Below are 23,847 nucleotides of genomic sequence, written 5' to 3'. Positions count from 1 at the left end.
ACTGAGCAGGGAACCTGGACTTCTGGCCCCATCTGGCAGTAATGAGGTGGTGCCTCACTGACACAGTGTCAGAAGAGGCCTACTAAAACACAAGATTTAAATAAGATCCAGAGTCGCATAACATAATATCCAAAATGTCCAGGATACAATAGAGAATCACTTGTCATACCAAGGACCAGGAAAATCTTGACTTCAATGAGAAAAGACCATCAACAGATGCCAACACCGAGATGACACAGAAGTCAGAATTATTTGGCAAGGATTTTAAAGCAGCCATCATTAAAATGCTTCAATAAGCCATCACAGTCATACTTGAAACAAATGAAAAAATACTAAGTCTCACCAAATAAATAGAAGATACAAAACAAATAGAAATTTTTAGAACTGAAAAATATAACCAAAATAAAATAAGCCTTACTGGATGGGCCCCACAGCAGAATAGAGAGAGAAGAAAGAATTAGTGAAATTGAAGGCAGAACAATAAAAATTATCCAATCTGAACAACAGAGAGAAAATATTGAAAAAATGAACAGAGCCTCAGGGGCCTGTGAGGCTATAACAAAATATTTAACATTCCTGTCATCAGAGGAGTCCTAAAAGAAGAGAAAAGGTGGGGATGAAAAGGTACTCAAAAATATTTGCTGAAAACTTCCCAAATCTGGCAAAAGACATTACTCTATAGTTTCTTGAAGCTGAGTGAATCCCAAAGAAGATGAACTCAAAGAAATCTATGCCAAGACACGTCATGGTCAAACTTCTGAAAACTAAACACACATACACACACACACACAATATTGAAAACAATGAGAAAGAAATGACACCTTAACTCGGGAGTACTACTCAGCTATAAGAAACAATGGGGATATAGAATCTCTTATGTTCTCCTGGATAGAGTTGGAACTCATTCTACTAAGTGAAGTATCCCAAGAATGGAAAAATAAGCACCACATGTACTCACCATCAAATTGGTTTCACTGATCATCACCTGAGAGCACATTCAGGAATAACATTAATTGGGTGTCGGGCAGATGTGGGGTGGGGGAGGGGATGGGTGTATACATACATAATGAGCATGATGCGCACTGTCTAGGGGATGGACACGTTTGAAGCTCTGACTCAGGTGGGGGGGCAAGGGCAACATACGTAACCTAAACTTTTGTACCCCCACAATATGCTGAAATTAAAAAAAAAAAAACTCCAGGAGAAAAACAATACGAATGATAGCAATTTCTCATCAGAAACCATGGAGGGCAAAAGGAAAAAGTGGTACAAGATTTTTCAAGTGCTGAAATAAAAGATCTGTAGACCCAGAATTGTATATCCAGTGAAAATATCCTTCAGGAATGAAGGAGAAAATCAAAGCATTCTCAGATGAAGGAAAACTAAGAGAATTTGTCACCAACAGACCTACCCTAAAAGAATGGCTCAAGGAATTTCTTTAACCAGACCAAAAAAAACAAAACAAACAAACAAAAAAACAATAAAAGGAAGAATCTTGGAACACTAGGAAAAAAAGAAACATCAGTGGAAAGAGCAAAATTATGGATAAATATAATAGATACTAGAATATAACAAATTTATTAGAATAGAATAGATTTCTCCTCCTTTTGTGTTTTCTAAATTATGCTTAATAGTTGAAGAAAAATTATAATGATGCCTGATGTAGTTATCAATGTATATAGAGGAAATATTTAAGACAATTTTATTACAAGTTGGGGAGTGTTAAGAGACATAAAGGAGGTTAGGTTTCTACATTTCAGTCAAACTAGTAAAATGTCAACATCAGTGAACTGTCATGTTATTTACATATAATATGATACCATTATATACATACAATATGATTTCTTTGAGTATTTTTTTAGTGTCCACTAAAAGAGATATGCAAAGGGATATACTCAAAAGCACTAAAAATAAATTAAAATGGAATTCTAAAAATTTTTAAAATAACTCACAGGCAGGCAGGAAAAAGAAAGCAAAGAAAGGAAAAACAGAACAAATAGGAAACAAAAATAAAATGGCCCTAATATGTCAATGATTACGTCAAATGTAAATGGTCTAAAAACATGAATTAAAGAGATTGGCAGAGTGGGTAGAAAAAAATCATGCCCAACAATATTCTCTCTATAAGAAGCTCATTTCAAATGTGTATTTCCAGGGAATTATGCTGAGTTTAAATAAAAGCCAATTTCAAAAGGTCACACACTGTCTGGCTCCATTTATATGACTGTACAAAACATACCTTACAAGCCTAATCACCAGTTTTCATTGTATTGTAGATATTCAGAAAGGCCAAGTATTGGTGAGTTCTAGTTTGCCAGTAAAATGATTTACTGAATTTAAGTATTTTTTCTCTTTGACAATACAACTGAGCTTTTTTTTTTATTATTTCAATAGATTTAGGGGTACAAGTTGTTTTTTGTTACATGGATGAATTGTATGGTGGTAAAGTCAGGGCTTCTAGTGTACCAATCACCCAAATAGTATACATTGTGCCCAATAGGTAGTTTTTGATCCCTCACCCTCCTCCCCTACACCCCCTTTCTGAGTCTCCAAAGTCCCTTATACCACTCTGTGTGACCACATATACCTATGGTTCAACTCCCACTTATAAGTGAGTACATGCAGTATTAGTGTTTCCATTCCTGAGATACTTAGGTTTATGGCTTCCAATTCCATCCAAGTTTCTGTGAAAGATATTATTACATTCCTTTTTAAGGCTGAGTACTGTTCAGGGGGAGGGGGCGTGTGTATGTGTTTGTGTGTGTGTGTATATATATATCACATTTTCTTTATCCACTCATCAGTTGGTGGGCACTTAGCTTGATTACATATCTTTGTAATTTAAAATTGTGCTATGATAAACATATGAGTGCATATGTCTTTTTGATATAATGACTTTTTTCCTGAGGGTAGAACTCAGTAGTGGGATTGCTAGATTGAATGATAGGTCTCTTTTTAGTTCTCACTGTTTCTCCACACTGTTTTCCACAGAGGTCATACTAATTTACATTCCCACCAACAGCAAATAAGTGTTCCCTTTTCACCACACCTGCACCAATATCTATTGTTTTTTGACTTTTTAATGGCCATTCTGACAGGTGTAAGGTGGTATCTCACTGTGGTTTTAATTTGCATTTCCCTGATGATTAGTGATGTTGAGCATTTTTTCATATGTTTGGTGGCTATTTGTATCTCTTCTTTTGAAAAATGTCTGTTTATGTCTTTTGCCCATTTTTAATGGGGTTACTTGTTTTTTCTCTCTCTCTTTCTCTCTCTCTTCCTTCCTTCCTTTCTTTTTTTCTTTCTTTTTTTTTATTTCAGAATATTACAGAGGTACAAATGTTTTGGTTACATGGATTGCTTTTGTACTGCTTGAGTCAACGTTGTAAGTGTGCCCATCACCCAAATAGTGTACGTTGTGCCTGTTAGGTATGATTTCACCCATCCCCTCCTCACCCCTCCCACCCGCATGATTTCCATTGAGTTTTACATCCATCGTGCACATGAGTGCTGATCAGTTAGTTCCAATTTAAGTGAAATATTGCAAGAATGGAAAAACAAACACCACATGTACTCACTATTAAACTGGTTTTTTCTTGCTGATTTGTTTGAGTTCCTTATAGATTCTGGATATTAGTCCTTTGGTGGATGTATACTTTGTGAATATTTCCTTCCATTCCCTAGGACCTAAAGCCCTAGAGTCCAGGTTGTCTATTTGCTCTTTTAGGTATTTCTTTTGCTGTGCAGAAACTTTTTAGTTTAAGTTCCACTTATTTATTTTTGTTTTTGTTTTATTTGCTTTTAGGGTCTTAGTCATAAATTCTCTGCCCAGGCCAATGTCAAGAAAACTTTTCCATAAGTTTTCTGCTAGAACTTTTATGGTGTCAGGTCTCACATTTACCTCTTTAATCCATCTTGAGTTAATTTATGTGTATGTTGACAGGGATCCAGTTTTATTCTTCTACATGTGGCTCTATAATTTTCCCAGCACCATTTGTTGAGTAGTGTGTCCTTTCCCCAATGTATATTTTTGTCTTCTTTGTCAAAGATCAGTTGGTTGTAGGTGGATGGTTTTATTTCTGGGTTCTCTATTCTGTCCCATTGAACTATGTGTCTATTTTTATACCAGTACCATGCTGTTTTAGTTACTATAGACTTGTAGTATAATTTGAAATCAGGTAATGTGATGCCTCCAGGTTTGTTCTTTTTACTTAGGATTGCTTTGGCTATTTGTGCTCTTTCTGATTCCGTATGAAATTTAGGATTATTTTTCCTAATTCTGTGAAAAATGATGTTGGTATTTTGATAGAAATTGCATTGAATCTGTAAATCACTTTGGGCAGCATGGACATTGTAACAATATTGATTCTTCTCATCTGTGAGCATGGGATACTTTTCCATTTGTTCGTATCGTCAACAATTTCTTTCATCAGTGTTTTGTAGTTCTCCTTGTAGAGATGTTTCTACTCCTTGGTTAAGTATATTCCTAGGCATTTTATTTTATTTGCAGCTATTGTAAATGAGATTGAGTTCTTGATTTGATTCTCAGCTTGGCTGTTATTAGTATATAGGAATGCTACTTATTTCTGTACATTAATTTTATAGCCTGAGACTTTACTGAATTTATCAATTTTAGGAGTCTCTTTGAGGAGTCTTTAGGATTTTCTAGATATAAGATCATATCATCAGCAAATAGGGATAGTTTGACCTCTTCCAATTTGGATATTTCATTCTCTTGCCTGATTGCTCTGGCTAGGACTTCCAGTACCATGTCAAATAGAAGTGGTGAAAGCAGGCATACGTGTCTTGTTCCAGTTATTAGGAGTAATGCTTTCAATTTTACCCCATTCATTATGATGTTGGCTGTCAGGTTGTCATACATGGCTTTTATTATTTTGAGGTATGATCCTTCTGTGCTTAGTTTGTTAAGGGTTTTTTATTATGAAGGGGTGCTGGATTTTATCAAATGCTTTTTCTGCATCTATTGAGATGATCATATGGTTTTATGTGGTGAATCACATTTATTGACTTGCTTATGTTGAACCATCCTCGCATCCCTGGGATGAAATATACTTGATCATGGTGAATTATATTTTTGATGTGTTGTTAGATTCAGTTTGATAGTATTTTGTTGAGGATTTTTACATCTATGTTCATCAGGAATATTGGTCTATAGTTTTCTTGGTTGTTGTTGTTGTATCCTTTCCTGGCTTTGGTATCAGGGTTTTATAAAATGAGTTAAGGAGGATTCCCTCTTTCTCAATGTTATGCAATACTTTCAGAAGGATAGGTCCCAGTTCTTCTTTGTAGGTCTGGTAGAATTCAGCTGTGACTATATCTGGTCTGGGGATTTTTTTCATTGGGAATTTTTTATTACTGATTCAATATCACTATTTGATATTGGTCTGTGCAGGATTTCTATTTCATTCTGATTCAAGGTTGGGAGGTTGTATGTTTCCAAGAATTCATCCATTTCCTCTAGATTTTCTAGTTGTATGTATAGCGGTGTTTGTGATAGCCTTGGATGATTTTTTGTATTTCTATGATGTCAGTTGGGATGTCTCCTTTTTCATTTCTGATTGAGCTTATTTGAATCCTGTCTCTTCTTTTCTTGGTTAATCTACCTAGTGATCTGTTGATTGTGTTTATCTTTTCAGAGAATCAACTTATTGCTTCACTGATCCTTTGTATATATTTTTGTTTCAATTTTCTTTAGTTCTGGTCTGATCTTTGTTATAGCTTGTCTTCTTCTAGCTTTGGGTTTGGTTTGTTGCTATTTTTCTAATTCCCTGAGCTATAACATTAGGTTGTTAATTTTTAATCTTTTCTGTCTTTTTGATATAGGCATTTAGTGCTATGAACTTCCCTCTTAGCACTGCTTTTGTTCTACCCCAGAGATTTTGGTAGCTTGTGTCACCATTTTTGTTCAGTTACAAATTTTTTTTGATTTCCATCTTGATTTTGTCATTAACCCAAAGATCATTCAGCAGCAGGTTGTTTCATTTCCATGTATTTGTATAGTTTTGAGAATTCCTCTTGGAATTGATTTATAGTTACTTGTTTTGTGCCCTAAAATATGGTCTATCTTTGAAAATGTTTCATGTGCTGATGAGCAGAACGTATATTCATTCTGAAGTTTGGGGTAGAATGTTCTGTAAACGTTTGTTAGGTCTTTTTGTGCAAGATTCCCATTTAAATTCAGTGTTTCTTTGTTGATTTTCTTCCTTGATGATCTGTCTAGTTCTGTCAGTGGAGTGTGAAAGTCCTATACTATTATTATGTTGTTGTTTATTTCATTTCTTAGGTCTAGTAGTATTTGTTTTATAAATCTGGGAGCCCTGGTGTTAGGTGCATATATCTTTAGTATTGTTATATCTTTTTGTTGAATTGATCCCTTTATCATTATATAATGACCATCTTTTTCTTTTTCACTGTTGTTGAGTTAAAGTCTGTTTTATTTGATATAAGAATATCTACTCCTGCTCACTTTTGGTTTCCATATGCATGGAATATTTTTTTCCACCCCTTTACCTTGAGTCTATGAGACTCTTTACAAGTCAAATGGGTTTCTTAGAGACAGCAGATATTTCAGTTTTTTTAAAAATTGATTCCATCAATCTATATCTTTTAAGTGGGGGAATTTAGAACATTTACATCCAATGTTAATATTGATAGGTGAGACCTGTTCCAGTCATCATATTTATTGTTACCTAGTTGCTTTGTATTCTCCCTTGTGTACTGTTTTATAAGAGCTGTGAGTTTTTACTTTTGAGTATTTTACACTGGTGAGTACTGATCATTCTTTTTGGTGTTTAGAGCACTTTTGAGCATTTCCTGTAGGGCAGGTATAATGGTGACAAATTTCCTTAGTGTTTGCTTTTCTGGGAAAGAGTTTATTTATCCTTCATTTATGAAACAATTTTTCAGGATACAAAGTTCTTGGCTGACAGTTATTCTGTTTAAGGATACTAAAGATGGGACCCCAGTCCCTTCTGGCTTGTAAAGTTTCTGCTGAGAAGTCTGCTGTTAGTCCCATGGGGTTTTTTTGGGTAAGTTACTTGATGCTTTCATCTCACAGCTTGTAGGATTTTCTCCTTCACTTTGACTTTGGTCAGACTAATAACTCGTGCCTTGGTGATGTCCTATTTGCAATAAATATTTGAGGAGTTCAATGACTTTCTTGTATCTGGATGTCTAAATCTCTAGCAAGACCAGGGAAGTTGTCTTCCATTATTACCTCAAATAGGTTTTCCATGCTTTTTGCTTTTTCTTCTTCTCCCTTGGGGATACCTATGATTCCCGTGTTTGAGTGTTTTATATAATCCTATATTTCTCAGAGACAGTCCTCATTTTTCTTGATTCTTTTTTCTTTATTTTTGACTGGGTTAATTCAAAACCCTTGTCATTAAGCTCTGAAATTCTTTCTTTTGTTTGGTCTGGTCTGTTGTTAAAACTTTCCACTGTATTTTGAAATTCTCTAAATGACTCCTTCATTTCCAGAAGTTTTATTTTGATTTTTTAAAGTATCTATCTCTTTAGTGAATTTTTCATTCGTGTCCTTAATTATTTTTTAGGTTTTCAACTTTCCCGTCAATCCCATTAAGCTTACTTGTGATCCATATTTTGAATTCCATATCTAACATTTCAAAAATTTCTTTTTGGTTGGATCCCATTGCTGGAGAGCTAATGTGATCCTTTGGTGCTATTAAAACAACCTTATTTTTAATCTTGCCAGATTCTTATGCTGGTTCTTTCTCATCTGGAGCCTCTTCCCTTAGCTCAAAACAGATAGCTTTGTTGTTCATCTCTTCTCCTCTGCCAGGAGATCTGCCGTTCAGCGTAGAGAGGGAGAGGTTGCCTTTGGGCTCATGCAGGTTGGTACTCACTGTGGTGTTGCTGGCAGTTTAGGTCAGTTGGACTTCAGATCCCTGAGAGAGTGTTCAGGTGCCAGTGGCGATGGACTAGGTTAGGTAATCCCCAGTTTCCAGGCCCCTGGATGTTGTGCTTGAGTCATGGGTTGGGGGAGACAGAGACCAAGCTGTCAAACTTGCTCTCAAGCCTCTCTGGGTTTAGGCACTGGCTGTGATAGTGAGGGGTGGGATACTCTCCTGCTCCAGGAGAATGCTCAGGCAGGAGAAGAGCAGTTGCACTGTGAGCCTGCAACAGGAGAGGTGGGCCCCCTTTGATGAGATTAGCAAAGATGGGCAGCTGTGGGATACATAAGCCACTCACACCTCCTTAAGCTATTTTTTAAAAATCTGGCCAAAATAAAAACATATACATCAAAAAATGAGTTCTTGAACTGGCACTTTCAGCTTTCCTACCTTCTCCCCCCTTTTTAAATAACATCAGATTTATTGACCTATACTTACATATGGTAATATTCACCCTTTTTATATGCTCAGTTCTATTAATGTTGACAAAACAATACCACCATCACAGTCAAGATATGTAACATTCCATCACTCCAAAAAGTTCCCTCATGTCCCTCTGCGGTCAATCTTCTCCTCCATCTCTCCCTTGGCACCCAGTGATTTGTTTTTCTGTCCCCATAGTTTTGCCTTTTCCAGAATTTCCTATAAGTGGAAGTAATCATTTGAGTCTGTCTTCTTTCACTTAGCATAATGCCTTTGAGAAACATCCAAGTTGTTGCCTGTATCAATTTCACTCTTGTTTATTGCTCAGTTGTATTCCATTGTATTAATATATACACATTTATTTATCCATTCACCAGCTGAAGTACATTTGAGTTGTTGACAGATTTTTGGCAATTATGAAAAAAGCTGGTATAACAATCTAGGTATAGGTTTTTGTATGAACATGTTATCTTTTATCTTGAGTTAATACCTAGGAGTGGGGTTTCAGAATCATATGGTAAGTGTATGATTAACTTCACAAGAAACTGCCAAACTGTTTTCCAAAGTGGCTGTACCATTTTGCATTCCCACCAGCAGTGTATGAGATTTCCAGTTCCTCCACATCCTCCCCAGTACTAGATATTGTCATTTTTTAAAAGTCTTTTTAGTGGGTGTGTAGGGGATATCTTACTGTGATTTTAATATACATTTATCAAATGATTAATGACATTGAGCATCTTTTCACATGCTTAATTGTCATTCATATTATGTATGTGTAATCTTTGTTCAAGACTTTTGTCCATATTTTAAGTTAGATTGTTTGCTTTCTTCTTACTGAGTTGTAAGGGTCAATCATACTTGTATGATGGATACCAGTCTCTTGTCAGATATGTGTGTTGCAAATATTTTTCCAAGTCTATAGTTTCCCTTTTAATTTTCATAACTATTTTTGAAGAACAAAAGTTTTAATTTTTTTCTTTTATGGATCATACTTTGTGTGAATATCTAGGAAATCTTTGTCTAACCAAAGGCCAGGAAGATTTTTCTCCTATACTTTCTTCTAGAAGTTTTATAGTTTTAAGTTTTACATTTAAGTCTATGATCCATTTTGCATTGATTTTTGTATATGATATGACTATTGATTGATATTTACAAAAATCTCTTATACATATAATTATATCTGATTATCATTAAAAAACTCCATGAAAGGCACAACGGGAATTTTAATCCCCATTTTACAGATGATAAAATTGAGGATTAGGGAAGTGCTGTGTTACTTCTCATGGTCTCACAGATGATAAGAGATGAAATTGCAAGGTAAGAGGTGAAATTGTGATAAAATTCCAGGTCTCTGGCTGGGCGCGGTGGCTCACGCCTATAATCCTAGCACTCTGGGAGGCTGAGGTGGGTGGAAAGTTTGAGCTCAGGAGTTCGAGAGCAGCCTGAGCAAGAGCAAGACCCTGTCTCTACTAAAAATAAAAAGAAATTATATGGACAACTAAAATATATATATAGAAAAACTTAGCCGGGCATGGTGGCACATGCCTGTAGTCCCAGCTACTCAGGAGGCTGAGGCAGAAAGATCACTTGAGCCCAGGAGTTTGAGGTTGCTGTGAGCGAGGCTGATGCCACGGCACTCTAGCCTGGGCAACAGAGTGAGACTCTGTCTCAAAAAAAAAAAAAAAAATTCCAGGTCTCCTGCTATCCTAGGCTAGTATTTTTAGAGCCAGGCAGTAAGGGCTCAGAATCAGGCCCCAGCAAAATGAAGATTACCAATGTGGATCTGAGCAACCTATTTGGTCCTTAAGATAAGGGACACAGTAAGTAGACTAGCCCTGACCTCACTCAGACTCAGAGTGCTCAGGGCTCACTTGGGGCTCCACAATTGAAGAGAGACAAAAGCTGGCCCATCACCCTGCTCAGGTGACACTCAATGAATGCTTTTTGATGGTGATGATGAAGAGTTGGAATGTGTTCAGAGGAGAGTTCTGAAAGTAATTAGAGTTAGCAATTAATGCTAAGAGAAAAAGTTAGGGGAACCAAGATTATTTATCCTAGAAAAGATAGTCTCAAGATGAAACTTGATAACAGCTTTTAAACAAAAAAAGCTTGGACTTTTCTTCTGAGAGCTGAGCAAGGGGAAATGGGCTAGAAGAATCTAAGTAAAAGGGTAAATTTCTTCCTCCCTAGTGAAGATTGTTACAGACACTTAAGAGCCTTTAAAAACAGAATAAACTCTTCCTGAGTTTGGAATCAGGAATTTGCCAAACATGGGCTCTGATGAAGGATGTCAGTATGAGGGCCACATGACCCTCTTGCACAGTGTCCCTATAAGTTTTTGAGTGGCCCCTGAACCTGCCCTGTATCCTAGTACAATTCCAGAAGGCTGTAGCCTTCCCTGTTCCTTAGTCTTAGCATCTTCACAGGGTTGTTCCAATGACTGAGACAAGCCTGACCTCAGCTCCTGAAACCTTAGCTCCCATGCTCCTTGCCCCTGAAATCAAGTGGCCAAGTTCCTAAGGCTATAGATGAGGCTTAGTGTTCATGGAAGGGCCTGAAATGTTGGTTAGTCTGAATCTGACTCCAATGCTGGAATCCCCTATTTTACTAATATATCTAGCCTCTGCTTGCATATCTCTCTAACCATCACAGACCAGAAAGCTGGCAGTGCAGACCAATGCAATGCACACTTTGAAAGGCCAGAGAGAACTGAGATTCCAGCAACACCACCGGGTATGACATAAAGCTAAAATGTCTTTGTGCTTCTTTTCTCTATAGCATGGGTAGGAGCCCTTGCGATGGGTATGATCTTCTTCTGTTCTCCCATTGTAAGTATATTCACTGACCGTTTGGGCTGCCGAATCACAGCAACTGCTGGGGCTGCTGTTGCTTTCATCGGCCTCCATACCAGCTCCTTCACCAGGTAAGGCTAGGGGTTGCTGGCCTTTTCCCCAAAGCTGAGGGTTGGCTTCTTTCTGGGCTTCAGCTAGGGATACTCTTCTCATTGTAGAATCCCTGTGGCCATGGCCATGTAAGGCCTTCAAAGACTCTGCTGCCAGGATTCGTAATTCAATGGTACTTATCTAGGTAGGGTTCCCAAAATGCATTGGTAAGGGAATATCTTCAAAGAGAATCTAAGAGTTCCAGAGTGGTGGGAGGAGCCTAAGCCTGATAGTTCATAAAGCTGGGCCCAAGTCCAATTTTTGTGACTGAATGGCTATGGAACAATTGATGAGTACCATTTCCCTCTCTGGGCCTCAATTTCTGTTTCTATAACATGAAGGGATTAGATAAGATGGTCATTTTAGGTCTCTTCCAGCTCTGCTATTCTAGTCCCCTTCAATGTGCCACACATCTCATGACCTCTCTCTCCCTCCCAAGAATGAGCTTCTTGAGTGAGCACATGTGAACACCTAGCCTTCTAGAATTCCCAAAGGAATCTTATGCTGAAAGAGAGGTCAACTGAGCCAAAGGATGTTTAGCATTTCTGGCTCTTTTCCAGGTGTCTCTGGCTGCTGACACCTATGGGATGATTTGGGACAGACAGATTCATGTCTTAGGCATGAGAAGGATGTTTAGCAGCTTCTCTCACTGAGGTACAGACCCAGAAGCCAGCTACCCAGCTAGACCTAGACTAAACTCAAACCTTAGTCCCACTGATCCCACTGGCATAACTTGGTAGTGTCAGGCAAGGAGCAGCTACAGGTTCATTTTCTGCTTTCTCTTCTGCCAGCCCTGCAGAAGCATGTGTGTAGAGACGAGGGAATAAAGACCCTATGCTACAGCCTGAGGAATATGTAATTCCTAAAGAACTCTAATGACTTTCTGTTAAAGACACTTTGGAAGTTATGGTACCTCCTACTTCCAATCTGTCTGGGCTGATGTAGGATAATGCCAGCATAGAAATACAGAAATGGCCCCAGAAACATGTCTGGAATGAGGAGAGAACTAATGTGTCAGAGCCTTGCTTTCTGAGTGTGGCTTTCCAGAGAAGGGCTATGGCTCTCTAGGCCTAAGGTTCCATTCACAGTGGAGAATGATAATTGTGTTCCACCTCAACTGGGACCTGTGAGGGTGAGCCAGCTTTCTTTATGACTTTAGCATTTCTGGCTGCCCAGCACACCCTCCAGCAGAGCTTGGATTTGGCCTGCAGTGGTTTCTTGGCTTTATCCAATCCAACTGGGACAGAAAAGGGAAAACCAATGTCCTGCCTGGAACCTGCTCAGCCCTCCCAGTGCAGCAGCTCTAAACCTTTTCAGGATCTGTCTGGTGGTCGGCCTCATTTGCCACCAGCAAGCTGGTGCCTGCCTCCTCGTTAGGGGGAGCTAGGCCTCAGAAGCAGCTCCAGTCTCAGCATTACACAGCAGAGGTCTATTTTATAAGGCCAAGCAGAGCAAAGTGTAAACAAATTAGCAACATACGGATCCCATTTCCCTTCCAATCCACATGGGCTCAGTTACAGGAGGGGAAGGAGCTCAGATGTGGTGTTTTCTTCTGGCATGCTTCTTTAGGCACATTGGAGTAGGCGTTCTGTTCTCCAGCCACTAAACTCCTCCTCTACCCCTTTTGCTCTTTCTGTAAGAACGTCTTTAGAGCCAAGAAAGTTTCTGCATGGCTTCAAATCCAGGGGAAAAATGGTTCTGCTTGTGGCTACAGCTTTAAGTCATCCTTCCTGTTGTCTCAATCAGGGCTCTAAGTTCCTCTGGATGATGTGAAATGGGGCAAAGTGCAGGCAGGGATGGTGAGGCTTTGGAAAGCTCAATTCAAGGGCTTTCTGTCCTGGGGACCTAGCTAGAAACATATCCACTACAGAGCACCCTGAGCTGAATCCCATGTTTTGCCTCCACCTGCCCCCTCCCTGAAGGTCCAACTCCTCTATCTTAGACAATGCCCCCAGCTAAGGACAATCCCATAGAGTACCTAGAATCTAATGGGAGCAGACCCCAAGGAACTTAACAGAAGAGGAGCAGTTGGCTTAACTATGTGTTCCAAGTAGAGATAATTATTTTGAAACTAAAGCCCTTGATCACATTTAGTGAATACAAGTAAATGGAAAGCAACGGTGATGATAGCTATCTTGGAACCATTGGTGCTAGCACTGCATTGTCACTGCAGCATAGGCCCACACCTTTAGTATGAGGACTGGGTCTATCTCGTGGGAAAAACTGCTTGACCAAGAAGAATGTTAGGTAATTAAGTAGCCAGATAAGAACTGTTGCAAAATATATGGAAGCATCAAATAGAAAAACAAAATTCTTCACTAGGTTATGCCAATATTGTCTGGGGCATATGGCTGACCAAACTGACCTTCCTATGGCCTTTCCCCTTCTGACACTTTATCTTCTGTGACAGAGGCTTATGGCCACAGCAGGGCCTAAGAGTTTTAAGCCAGGATCTGTCTTACTTGACCAGACCCACAACTTCTTTGAGGGTCTACTTCCTGTCAAGGAGCCAGGCTAGTTTGGGAAAAAAATCCATACCATATCCAGCAACAGAGGCAGGACTCTGGAAGTTAAAGGGACTCCTTACTTCAGGATTCCCATGGAGATTGTCCATGGTCTAGTGTAAAGGGCCTTGGGATATCCAGACCTTGGGCAGGATTGGGGAGAAGGTGTCTGTCAGGAGATCCTCACCCATTCTCTGAAATATTAAGGGCCCTGAGCATGGAGAAAGACACTGAGGAGTCCTATGGAGGGTCTCAACCTTCCAGGATCTTGGCTCCTTGCAGATGTTTATTGTTACCTGGGATAAAGCTTTGGCCCCCAGCCTATCCATGGTGTCTAGGTAAGCAGTAAGGTGAAACTGTTCTCTCTAAGGCACTGTCTTACTCCGTGTAGCCCCTCGCCCAGCCTTTGCATAGGATGGTTCTGGCTTTCTTTTGGACAGTCCTCTTTGATAGGGTGCTATGATTCATGCTAGAGTCACACAGACCTGGATTTAAGTCCAAGCCATGTTACCTTGGGCATTTTACTTTACCTCTGAGGTTCTGCTTCCCCATCCGCAACATGGGGATGAGAAGACCTTGTTCCTCCTCTGTTCTGAGGATCAGTGGCAAGTGGGGCTGTGCATTAAGGGTGGAGGAATGGAGGACTCGGGAGGCTGATTGGGGAGGGCAGATAGATTGCTAGTCAGGCTGCTGAGGACAGCTCTCTCTGTTTTTCCCACAGCTCCCTAAGCCTGCGCTACTTCACCTACGGGATTCTCTTTGGTTGTGGCTGTTCCTTCGCCTTTCAGCCATCTCTCGTCATCTTGGGCCACTACTTCCAACGCCGCCTGGGTTTGGCCAATGGTGTGGTGTCCGCTGGGAGTAGCATCTTCTCCATGTCCTTCCCCTTCCTCATCAAAATGCTGGGGGATAAGATCAAGCTGGCCCAAACCTTCCAGGTGCTAAGTACCTTCATGTTTATCCTTATGCTGCTTTCACTCACCTACCGGCCCCTCCTGCCCAGCTCTCAGGATACCCCAAGCAAGAGAGGTGTCCGTACCCTGCACCAGCGCTTTCTGGCTCAGCTTAGGAAGTACTTCAACATGCGAGTGTTCCGCCAACGCACCTACCGCATCTGGGCCTTCGGGATTGCTGCTGCTGCCCTTGGCTACTTTGTTCCCTATGTACACCTGGTGAGGAATACCAGGGTGGGCCCACCCCACCTGGCCCCAGGAAGCTACCCTCAACCTGCCTAGAGTCCAGAGGGTGGGGGTGGAGGACACTGAAAGAATAGAGCTGGGACCTTTAGAAAAAGAAAGAAATAGTGGTTCAAAAGACCAAGCAGAGCAAAGAGAGGGGAAAAGCACAGGTTGAGGGAAGACCTCAGTGGAAAATGGGAGAAGTTCTTTGGGAGAAATCTCATGGACCTTGGCTTCCCCCACAATAAAAATTTAGAGAGATTTTGAGGAGGAAACAAGCATTGCTGAGATGTAGGAGACTGGCCCAGGTGACCCAATGCAGGGTTTCCTAAAACTGTCTTCTGTGGAATGCTGGTCATTATGGTCAAATTACTTTATTTAGGAAATAACATATGCTGGATCACTTTGAGCTTCATAATGTGTAATAATCTCTTAAAGGTACTAAAACTTCCTGCAGGAAACAAATCCATTCAGCTTTGTTTAACCCAGCATCCACCAAACTTATACAGCTACAGAACTGGTGGTTATAGTCCAGCTGTAATCCTCCAAAGACCTCATGCTTCTGAAAACTTGCTTTGGAAGAGTTGCCTAGAAGTTGGTGGATCATCCTCACCTAGTAACCTGATGTTGCCCCAGGCTATCAGTTTGGGGTCAGGAAATGAGGAGATTATAGAGGAACCCTTGGATTTTTCTCAGCTTTTTTAGGCCATTTCTGTCCTGCTAGGGCTTAGAAGAGGCTTGGAGACATCTACCCCCCTTGGCTGTTGCTCAGAAGTCCAGAATCCAGAAAGCCAAGGGATAAGCAGCCTCTTAGGCTGCTAAAAGCAGCCAAAGAGCTTGTCCTAGAGCTAGGGCTACAGGGGAGAGGGCTACAGGAGAGGAGGTTCTTTATCCTGATCCAGAGAAATAAGTAGGAGAGGGTCCTGGATATTCCAACAGTTAACCAGTCAGCTCCTCTTCCTCCTCTTCCTCCTCCTGTTCTGGCGGCCCTGGTGCTATTCTTTTCAGATGAAATATGTGGAAGAGGAGTTCTTGGAAATCAAGGAGACCTGGGTGCTCTTGGTGTGTATTGGGGCTACCTCAGGCCTTGGGCGTCTCGTGTCAGGCCACATCAGTGACTCTATTCCTGGACTTAAGAAGATCTACTTACAGGTGAGTGTGACCACCTGAAAACTGTGGGGAGGAAGAGCCTACCATAGATGCTAGGTTATCTCCAGCCTTTGGGATAGAATGGTAGGGTGTGCCACTGCAGTGCCCTGAGCCACAGCTCTGACACAAGCTTGAAGCTTGTTGCGCAACATGGGAAAGTCACCTAAATTCTCTGAGCTCTGTTTTCTCCGCATTCAAACAAAGGCCATCATCCTTGTTCTGCCTACTTTACCAAGTTGTAATGAGGATCCAGTGAGAGCAGTGTATATGGAACCTATTAGAACACTTATAAAGGAAGTTTTTTTTTTATTAATAATGGCTCTCCATCTGAAAGGGGGAAACTGAGGCCAGGAGTTAGATGTTTCCCCCAGTAAGGACTGATCTAATTGCTACCCTACACACTCTTGTAGAGTCTTGAGCATCTGTAGCATTCTGTGGCCCAGTGTCTCTCCTCTAGGCCCAGGCCCAGGTCCATCACCTCTTATACTTCCAGAGCTACTTGGCATCAAGCACTGGTTCTCAAATGGCATCCTATCAATGACAAAAAAAGTGCCAGAAAAGGCCAGACCTCACTTTTCCTCTCTAGGCCTCACTTTCTTCATTTGTGCAATTAGAATAATTCTTGCCTTTCCTATCTTACCTCATAGGTGAGGATCAAAAGAAATATAGGTATGACCAGGCTTGGCAAGTAAAAAATGTCATGGCCATGCAAGGTTTTAATCCTTCAGACAGTGACACAGATGTCCTCATATTGTGGACAGTACCAAGAAGGATACTCCAGGGGCCACTTTCTGTGTGAACTGGGCTCTGGTCTGAGTTCAGGTTACTGCTCAAGTTGTCAGTCTTTGCCTACCTGGCAGCAATATTGCCTTTCTGACCTGGCTCATGCTTTTTGCTCCTGCAGCTGGGCTTATGGAGAGGTGCCCAAGTGTGGAACCCAGTGGAAGGGCAGAGGCAGCTCCAGAAAACAAGTAGTTGCAAATAATCCATCAGGAAGGTGGTTGAGTTCTGACTCATTTATCTCCTGGGAAAACCTTAAAAGCACTTCCAGGGGACCCTCAACTACATTCACCGCAGGGATTTCTGTCTCTGATAGCCCTGAGTGCTTTCCTAAATACCCTCAGATGTCTTGGATGAGAATATGATTAACTTTCCCTGTTGTGTTTAACTCTGTATTACCTTGCAAGAGCTAGTGAATCTGCTTTGTCAGAGCTAGGCTTGCCATTATGGTCCATCCAGTCCAACCTCTCATTACACTGATGGAGAAACTGAGGGAAAGGCTCACACAGACAGTAGCAGCAGGAACTGAACTCCTATGCAGCACTCTTCTTATATTCCACCTTGCCCTAAGTGATGGATGGCAGAGCCAAGTCTCAGAGATAAGTGACTGGACCGAAGTCAAACCAAGGGATTATCTTGTGATTGAGATAAACCAATTATGGAATTTTGAATTCCTGTGCAAATATCAGGAAATGCTTTATATGGGTGACTTTTTGCATAGGCGTATGTGTGGCTTTCCCAGCCTCTCCTACATGCCACCCCTGTGGGTCTTCCCTGCCAGTATTAGCAGCTCCAAGGTGCCAAAGGGTTCTAGAAATCAGGGTAATCTGACACTGGGCCAAGACTTTATCTTGAGGAGAGGCAGTAGCCCCTGCCTAGCCATATAGCTCATGTGATCGTCACCACAGTCCCTAGGAAAGAGGTAAGTCCCAAGCAACTTTTGCTTTCTGTTATGCAGCAGGAGTTCCAGGGAGGGGAGGCATTAGCCAGCTAAAGGTCGAGATGGGTTTAGGACCCAGGGCTTCTGCTGACCAATTCCCCCACCCATCACTCCTGCGCCTTTTCCTTACTCTCATTTGGCCTAGTTTTATCACCTCAAATAATACAAAATAATCTTAGAACATAATAGATGAAACATATCTTTATCAACTTATAGTCCAACTCCCTCAATTTACAAATTGCATGTCTCAAACTGAGAGCATAAGACAATGTGTGAACTTCTCCTTTCTCTTGAGTTTCTCAAGATATTCCATCACAGGAATTTGCCTCCTTTTCTCCCTGGATCAGATGCAGGAATACAAGCCTGGGGGAGCGGAAGGAGTGTACACAGCTTCAGGTTCTAAAGAGCCATCCTCTAGACCCTGTGGGTCCTACTATTGGTGAAGACAGGCCTATGTGTCTGGTATCAAGCCCCTGGACAATCTGTTGGTGACAATATGCAGGACAGCCTCACTTTGGGCTAATTCTTGAGGTCTGCGTCCCAATTCCAAGAGGGATTTTTAATTTCCAAACCTTGGCAAGGCCTCATGGAAGATGTTAAGAGATAGCTAGATACAAAAGGTAGTAATTAGAGCTTATTAAAATCAGTTAATAGGCTCCTATGTGTTGTATGATGGCATTTATTCTTAATTGCGATAATGGGCTTGGTTGATAGGTGGATCTGTTTTATCTCATAATTGTGTATCAATCTCCTAGAGGAGAAGCTGGAGTGCCTGGGTTTTTATTCCTAGCTTCTGCCTAGCTACCTCAGAGTAGCCTGGGCAAAGTTCAAAGGTACTCCAACAAAGAGTTGTCCTCAGATGGCATTATCCTCTCCTGAAATCAACCAATCAACCCAACAAACCCACTGCCAGCCACAACACAGAAAATCTTTAGGGCATGAAACAGCCTTCACCCCCACTCCTTCCATGTGTTCCTGGGTAAGTTGGCCTGCCTGTGTGAATTATTGGAAAACCCTTGGGCTTGTTACGGCCTTGGTAAACAGATCAGGTTTTAGCCCTGGCCCTGGGATGACCTGGCTCTGACCTGGCTCTGCTGGCTGCAGGGGGTTGGCAGTGGTGGGAATGGGGTCCTTTCTCTGCCTGCAGCCCAGGTCTTCAGTCTGGCTCACTGACACAGGTTGCAAATGATCTTAATCAAAAGACCAGCTGTGCTTACAGTGGCCCTTGTCTCTGTGGAGAGGGGAAAACCAACCCCTGGAAAGGCAGTTACTTTGTTTCGGAGTTATTTTGCCTATCCCAAAGAAAGCCCAGTGGCTAGTCAGTGCTCCTGGGCTGGCTTCAGGCTCCCTACACACCCTCCCAGTGGCTTAGTTCCTCTGAAAGGCCTCTTTATTGCCTTTTCAGGGTGCCCAAGCCAAGCCCAGAGGCCCCCAGAACTGTGTGTCTGAGATATCTGAGATGGGTAGTGTGGCCCATGTCCTAAAGCATAAGGAACCTGGGTGAAACTCCCAATGGTCTCCTTCATGCCAAGGTATTTTCTAAAATCAGCCCCAGCCCCCCCAATGGAAAACAGCTCCTTCCCCATTTCAGGAAGCTGTGCCTTCCATTCCAGTCCCATAGTCATGTAACCCATCCTCACTTCCTCCCTTCTCTCTTCCCATACTTTACTTAGATCTGAGAACATCAACATGACCTGATCCCAGACCCTAATCCCTGGGGCAGCCAAACAAGCTCAGAAAGCAGAAACGACAATTCCCTTTATCTCAGGGTCCAGTGCAAAGACAAACTTCTTGAGGCCAGAGACCAAGTCCTACCCCCTTTTTATTTTTATCCTGACAGAATCACAGTTAAGTAGGGGCTCTCTTAAAGATTTTGAATCTCTCTATGCAGGACTTAGAAGGGTCCTAAGTAACTATTTAGTCCAACTGCTCTCCCTGTTGACACTCTCCCCCCCACCCCATTTTATAGATGGTAGAAATGAAGAGGACATGTGATTTTCTATGTGGTCTTGGCTGGTCAACACAACATGACTACCTCAGGCCCTTGCTCCCCTCTAGGTACTCTCCTTCCTGCTCCTGGGCCTGATGTCCATGATGATTCCTTTGTGTCGAGACTTCGCAGGCCTCATTGTTGTCTGCCTCTTCCTGGGCCTTTGTGATGGCTTCTTCATCACCATCATGGCCCCCATCGCATTTGAGCTGGTGGGACCAATGCAGGCCTCACAAGCCATTGGCTACCTACTGGGCATGATGGCCCTGCCGATGATTGCTGGGCCCCCCATTGCAGGTAAGGCTGATGTTCTAGGGAGGGCATGAATCAGGGAGTCCCATTTTCTCTGGGCACTAGCTCTCCTGAGCACCTCTGTTGAGGCCCCTTTTCCTCTTATTTTGTTTAAGCAGCCTTGTCAGAGTACATGATACCCCTTGTCACTCACTACTGGTAAAAGAAATTAAACACAGTACATATGCATGCGTACATTTTGAGGGGTTTTCCATGGCTGTATATCTGTTTCAGTGAGGTTTTATTGTAGACAGTATGGCTCCTTCCAGGAGAATGAAGATAAAAATGAGTTTGGCCTTCTTGACCATTCGATTGATCCAATATCCTCTCTCTCTCCACAGACAAGCAATTATTTGCAAGGTAGTTGGGTAGTAAGAGAAGAGAAAGTGGGCCCTGGTTTTATTAAAAGCTAGAGACACCCTTCTCCTCCTCTGCTGGCTTCTGAACTAAGCCTGTAGAAGATATTTGATTAAGGTAACACCCAAGGATTGAACCAATAAGGCTCCCCTTCAGCAAGTAGCAGGCAAAAGTGTTGACTTGCCATCTTTCAGCACTCCTAGTTTCTCCTTCCACTCTCCCAGAAGGGGATTGTTGGTACCCCAGGGAACATAAAACGAATGAAAAGAGACCTTCATTTCCTTTCTATAGGATTTATTGCAAACATTGACTCATGGGTTAGCCTCTCCTAAGCTAGTCAGATGGGCTATTTCAACAAATTCTCTTTGAAAACCAATTATGTGCAAGGCATTGTGAGGGTACCATGTGATGGGGCAAAAGCTTTCATTCAGGCTTTTGTGCAACAGCCACACTGCCCACTGGGGAAGGGGAACCTCTACCCAGCCCCTGATCCTTAGAGTGCCCCAGAATTCACATCTCTTTCCATTATGCTTAACTTCTGAGTAATTATAGGGCCAAGGGCCTTCTTGCCTTTCCTGAATATTGTTTCTGGGCTCTGACATATTAATACTATGAGGTACCTCACATTAGCTTTTGGAGGTGAACAGGGGAGGCCTTGCATCCCATGCTAAACATATTCATAGTATTGGCAGCTCAGAGGAACCCAGAGGGGCTATCCATATCTATAATGGAAAGGAAGATATACACATACAGATTACTCCTAGGGCAAATCAAACTTTCAAGAAAGGACACTTCAGAGAAAAGGCAAATAGGAACTCAGGTGAATTGTTCCACAAGAACAATTTGGGGGCAGGTAGGGGGATGGGGAATATTATTGTGAACCAAGGCAAGCAAGGCTTGGCCATCTTCTGCAGAGTTCTTCTAGACTAGGTTTCTTCCTAACTCCATACAGCTAGTTAGCTGTAGCTTGATGAAAGTCACAAATGTAGATACTTTAAAAGAAGCTTCATTAGCTTCTTTCATAATGAGCATTCACCTCAAGGGCCTGCAACCCCAGTACCTCAGGGAGGAGCTGCCTGCCCTTGAAGTTGAGGGAGCTCCTAAGTTAAGGCAATACAGGCCAAGATTCTCTGGATAGGCACTGTGTTAGCCCTTTAGAAGAGGCAGAGAGCACCTTTGGGCGATAGGGCAAAGCTGAGCTTGACTTATCTCTCTTGACTATTTCAGGCCTCCTCCGCAACTGTTTTGGGGATTACCATGTGGCCTTCTACTTTGCCGGTGTGCCCCCTGTCATCGGGGCTATAATCCTCTTCTTCGTCCCTCTGATGCATCAAAGGATGTTCAAGAAAGAGCAGAGGGATTCCAGCAAGGATAAGATGTTGGCCCCTGACCCGGACCCCAATGGGGAGCTACTGCCGGGCTCCCCCACCCCTGAGGAACCAATCTAATGCCTTTTCTTGCCATTGTGTGCTCCTCCCCAGCCCTTCCCCTTCATCCCACCCTGCTCAGCATTTACATGTTTGCCACCAGCACACTTGTTCCCAAACCTGTGCACACAGCATTTCAGCCACCTGACAATCCCCTTGGAGCTAAAGCTCCAGGTGTTCCAAACTCATTAACCAAATTCTCCCCATGAATGCCTTTAAACTTGCCAGGGCCCTTCTCCTCTCAGGGATCTGGGAAGGTGTAGGATCATCTCCTGGCCTTTGGAACCTCTCCATATACTTTTTAACCCCTGGGAGAGGAGGAGGATACGATCTCCTGGCCCCAGCTTGTTAGTCACCCACTAAAATCAACTGCCAAAGGTGCTACTGTGTCCCCAGGAGCCTAGTGGGGGATACCCAAGCCTCTGTTTGCTGAGGAGTTCATTGCCATCCATTTTTGGGAGCCATTGGGGGGAGCAGAGAGGCAAAATGAGACAAGGAGCTTTGTTTAGCCTTAGAGTTTCCAAAGGCTCTGGCTTCCCAAGAGCTATGTACAGGCAGTATCCCCAAAATACAGTTGGTTAACAGTCTGCTCCCCTCTTCCCTTCCTTTTTTGCTCTACTGTCTTCTCTTCCCCTCTATTTCTTTTTATGACTGTCAAAACACATGGGTGCTGGGAGAAAGGAGGGACCCACCCTGAGCTTGGGCCAATCAGCCTCACCTTGGCCCAGTCCACCCCTAACACTAGCATAATCCCACTCATCTCAGGCTGAGCCACATCTCACTTTTTGGCTCAAGCTGATATAATCCTATACTGGAAGAATAGAATACCATATAAGGAAGGGACCTTAAATACTACAGAGTTCCATATTCCACCCACTGATTTTTACAGATTTCCCAGTCCAATGCATTTATCTGGAGACCCTCCCAGCTCCCCATCCTTATATCATCTACCTGTCAAAATGTGAAGAAACTCCTTTCATCTCAGCAGGCAGAGGAGGACAGACGACATTGAGCTGGCATGGTGGGAGTAGCAGCAGTGGTTATTGACATGGTGAAGGACCAACTCTTCCATCTCTCAGTTTTCATAATAGGTCCATATTTTCACCTGGGCCAGGCCAGAAAAGGGCTGTTTTAGGAAAAAACCCATTCCTAACCTGGACCCCAAAAAGGTACAGGCAGCAGCTGCACATAGGGTTGGACAACTTCATTTAGGAAGGGGAAGCCATCCTGGCCTTTACCACCCAATCTGTCCCCCATGCTGGGCATCCTAGGCCACTGTGCTTAGTGGGCATTAAAGGTGCCGTGAAAGGTAGACTCTGGACCACCTTCATCTCTCTGAAGTAGGTGCCAGATGTTCCCTATGCTCAGGCTCTGGGCAACATTTTTACTGAAGAGAATTCCCAGTGCCCTTGGCTTGGAGCAGAGGGCACTGCCAGGCTGTGTCCAGCTAGCACAGCTCACCTCATTAGCAGCTCAGCCTTTCTCCTCACTCTGCTTCTTTGTGTCTCTTTTTCCACTATCTGGGCCTTTGTCTATTGTGTTCCTGTCACCCACCCTTTCATCATCTTTTTGCCAGGCATTCCTGGCTGTCACTTGGAGCCAACAATAACTTGCCACCCCAAGCCAGGGTCACCCCAGGGCCAGGAGGATGAGGTTGCCCTGAGGGGCTCCAAAGAAGACAATGGTCCCCATCCATAAGTTTTCCGTTATAAACAGGCAGCTGGGGCATGGTTGGCCTCTGATGGTTTCTTTCAAGGCCAAAGTCCTGAGCCCCCTCCGCTGGTCCCATTCCAGCTCTTACCAACTCCCCAAAGGAAAACCCACTGGTTCTTGGCTCTTCGGGTAGAAGGGGGCCAAGTTACTATCCTGTCAGTTGGAACAGCAGTGGAACAGGAGAAGCTGGGCCCCAGGAGCCCTGTAACTCCCAGGAGA

At 42.6% G+C, this 23,847-nt stretch overlaps 1 protein-coding gene across 1 annotated transcript in view; it reads left to right on the top strand.

Moving 5' to 3' along the window:
- SLC16A2 (solute carrier family 16 member 2) overlaps positions 1 to 22,484 on the top strand; it is a 109,874-nt gene extending 87,390 nt beyond the window's left edge. The window contains exons 2-6 of the mRNA XM_069462890.1: positions 11,136 to 11,280; positions 14,525 to 14,975; positions 15,990 to 16,133; positions 19,909 to 20,137; positions 21,716 to 22,484. Coding sequence (XP_069318991.1) covers positions 11,136 to 11,280; positions 14,525 to 14,975; positions 15,990 to 16,133; positions 19,909 to 20,137; positions 21,716 to 21,936 — 1,190 coding nt within the window. The 3' untranslated portion in view covers positions 21,937 to 22,484. The remainder of the gene's footprint in view (positions 1 to 11,135; positions 11,281 to 14,524; positions 14,976 to 15,989; positions 16,134 to 19,908; positions 20,138 to 21,715) is intronic.
- Positions 22,485 to 23,847: the final 1,363 nt, after the last annotated feature.

This window comes from Eulemur rufifrons, chromosome 30 (genome assembly GCF_041146395.1).
Source record: "Eulemur rufifrons isolate Redbay chromosome 30, OSU_ERuf_1, whole genome shotgun sequence".
Taxonomy (NCBI): domain Eukaryota; kingdom Metazoa; phylum Chordata; class Mammalia; order Primates; family Lemuridae; genus Eulemur; species Eulemur rufifrons.
This window is presented reverse-complemented; position numbering and strand designations above follow the sequence as displayed.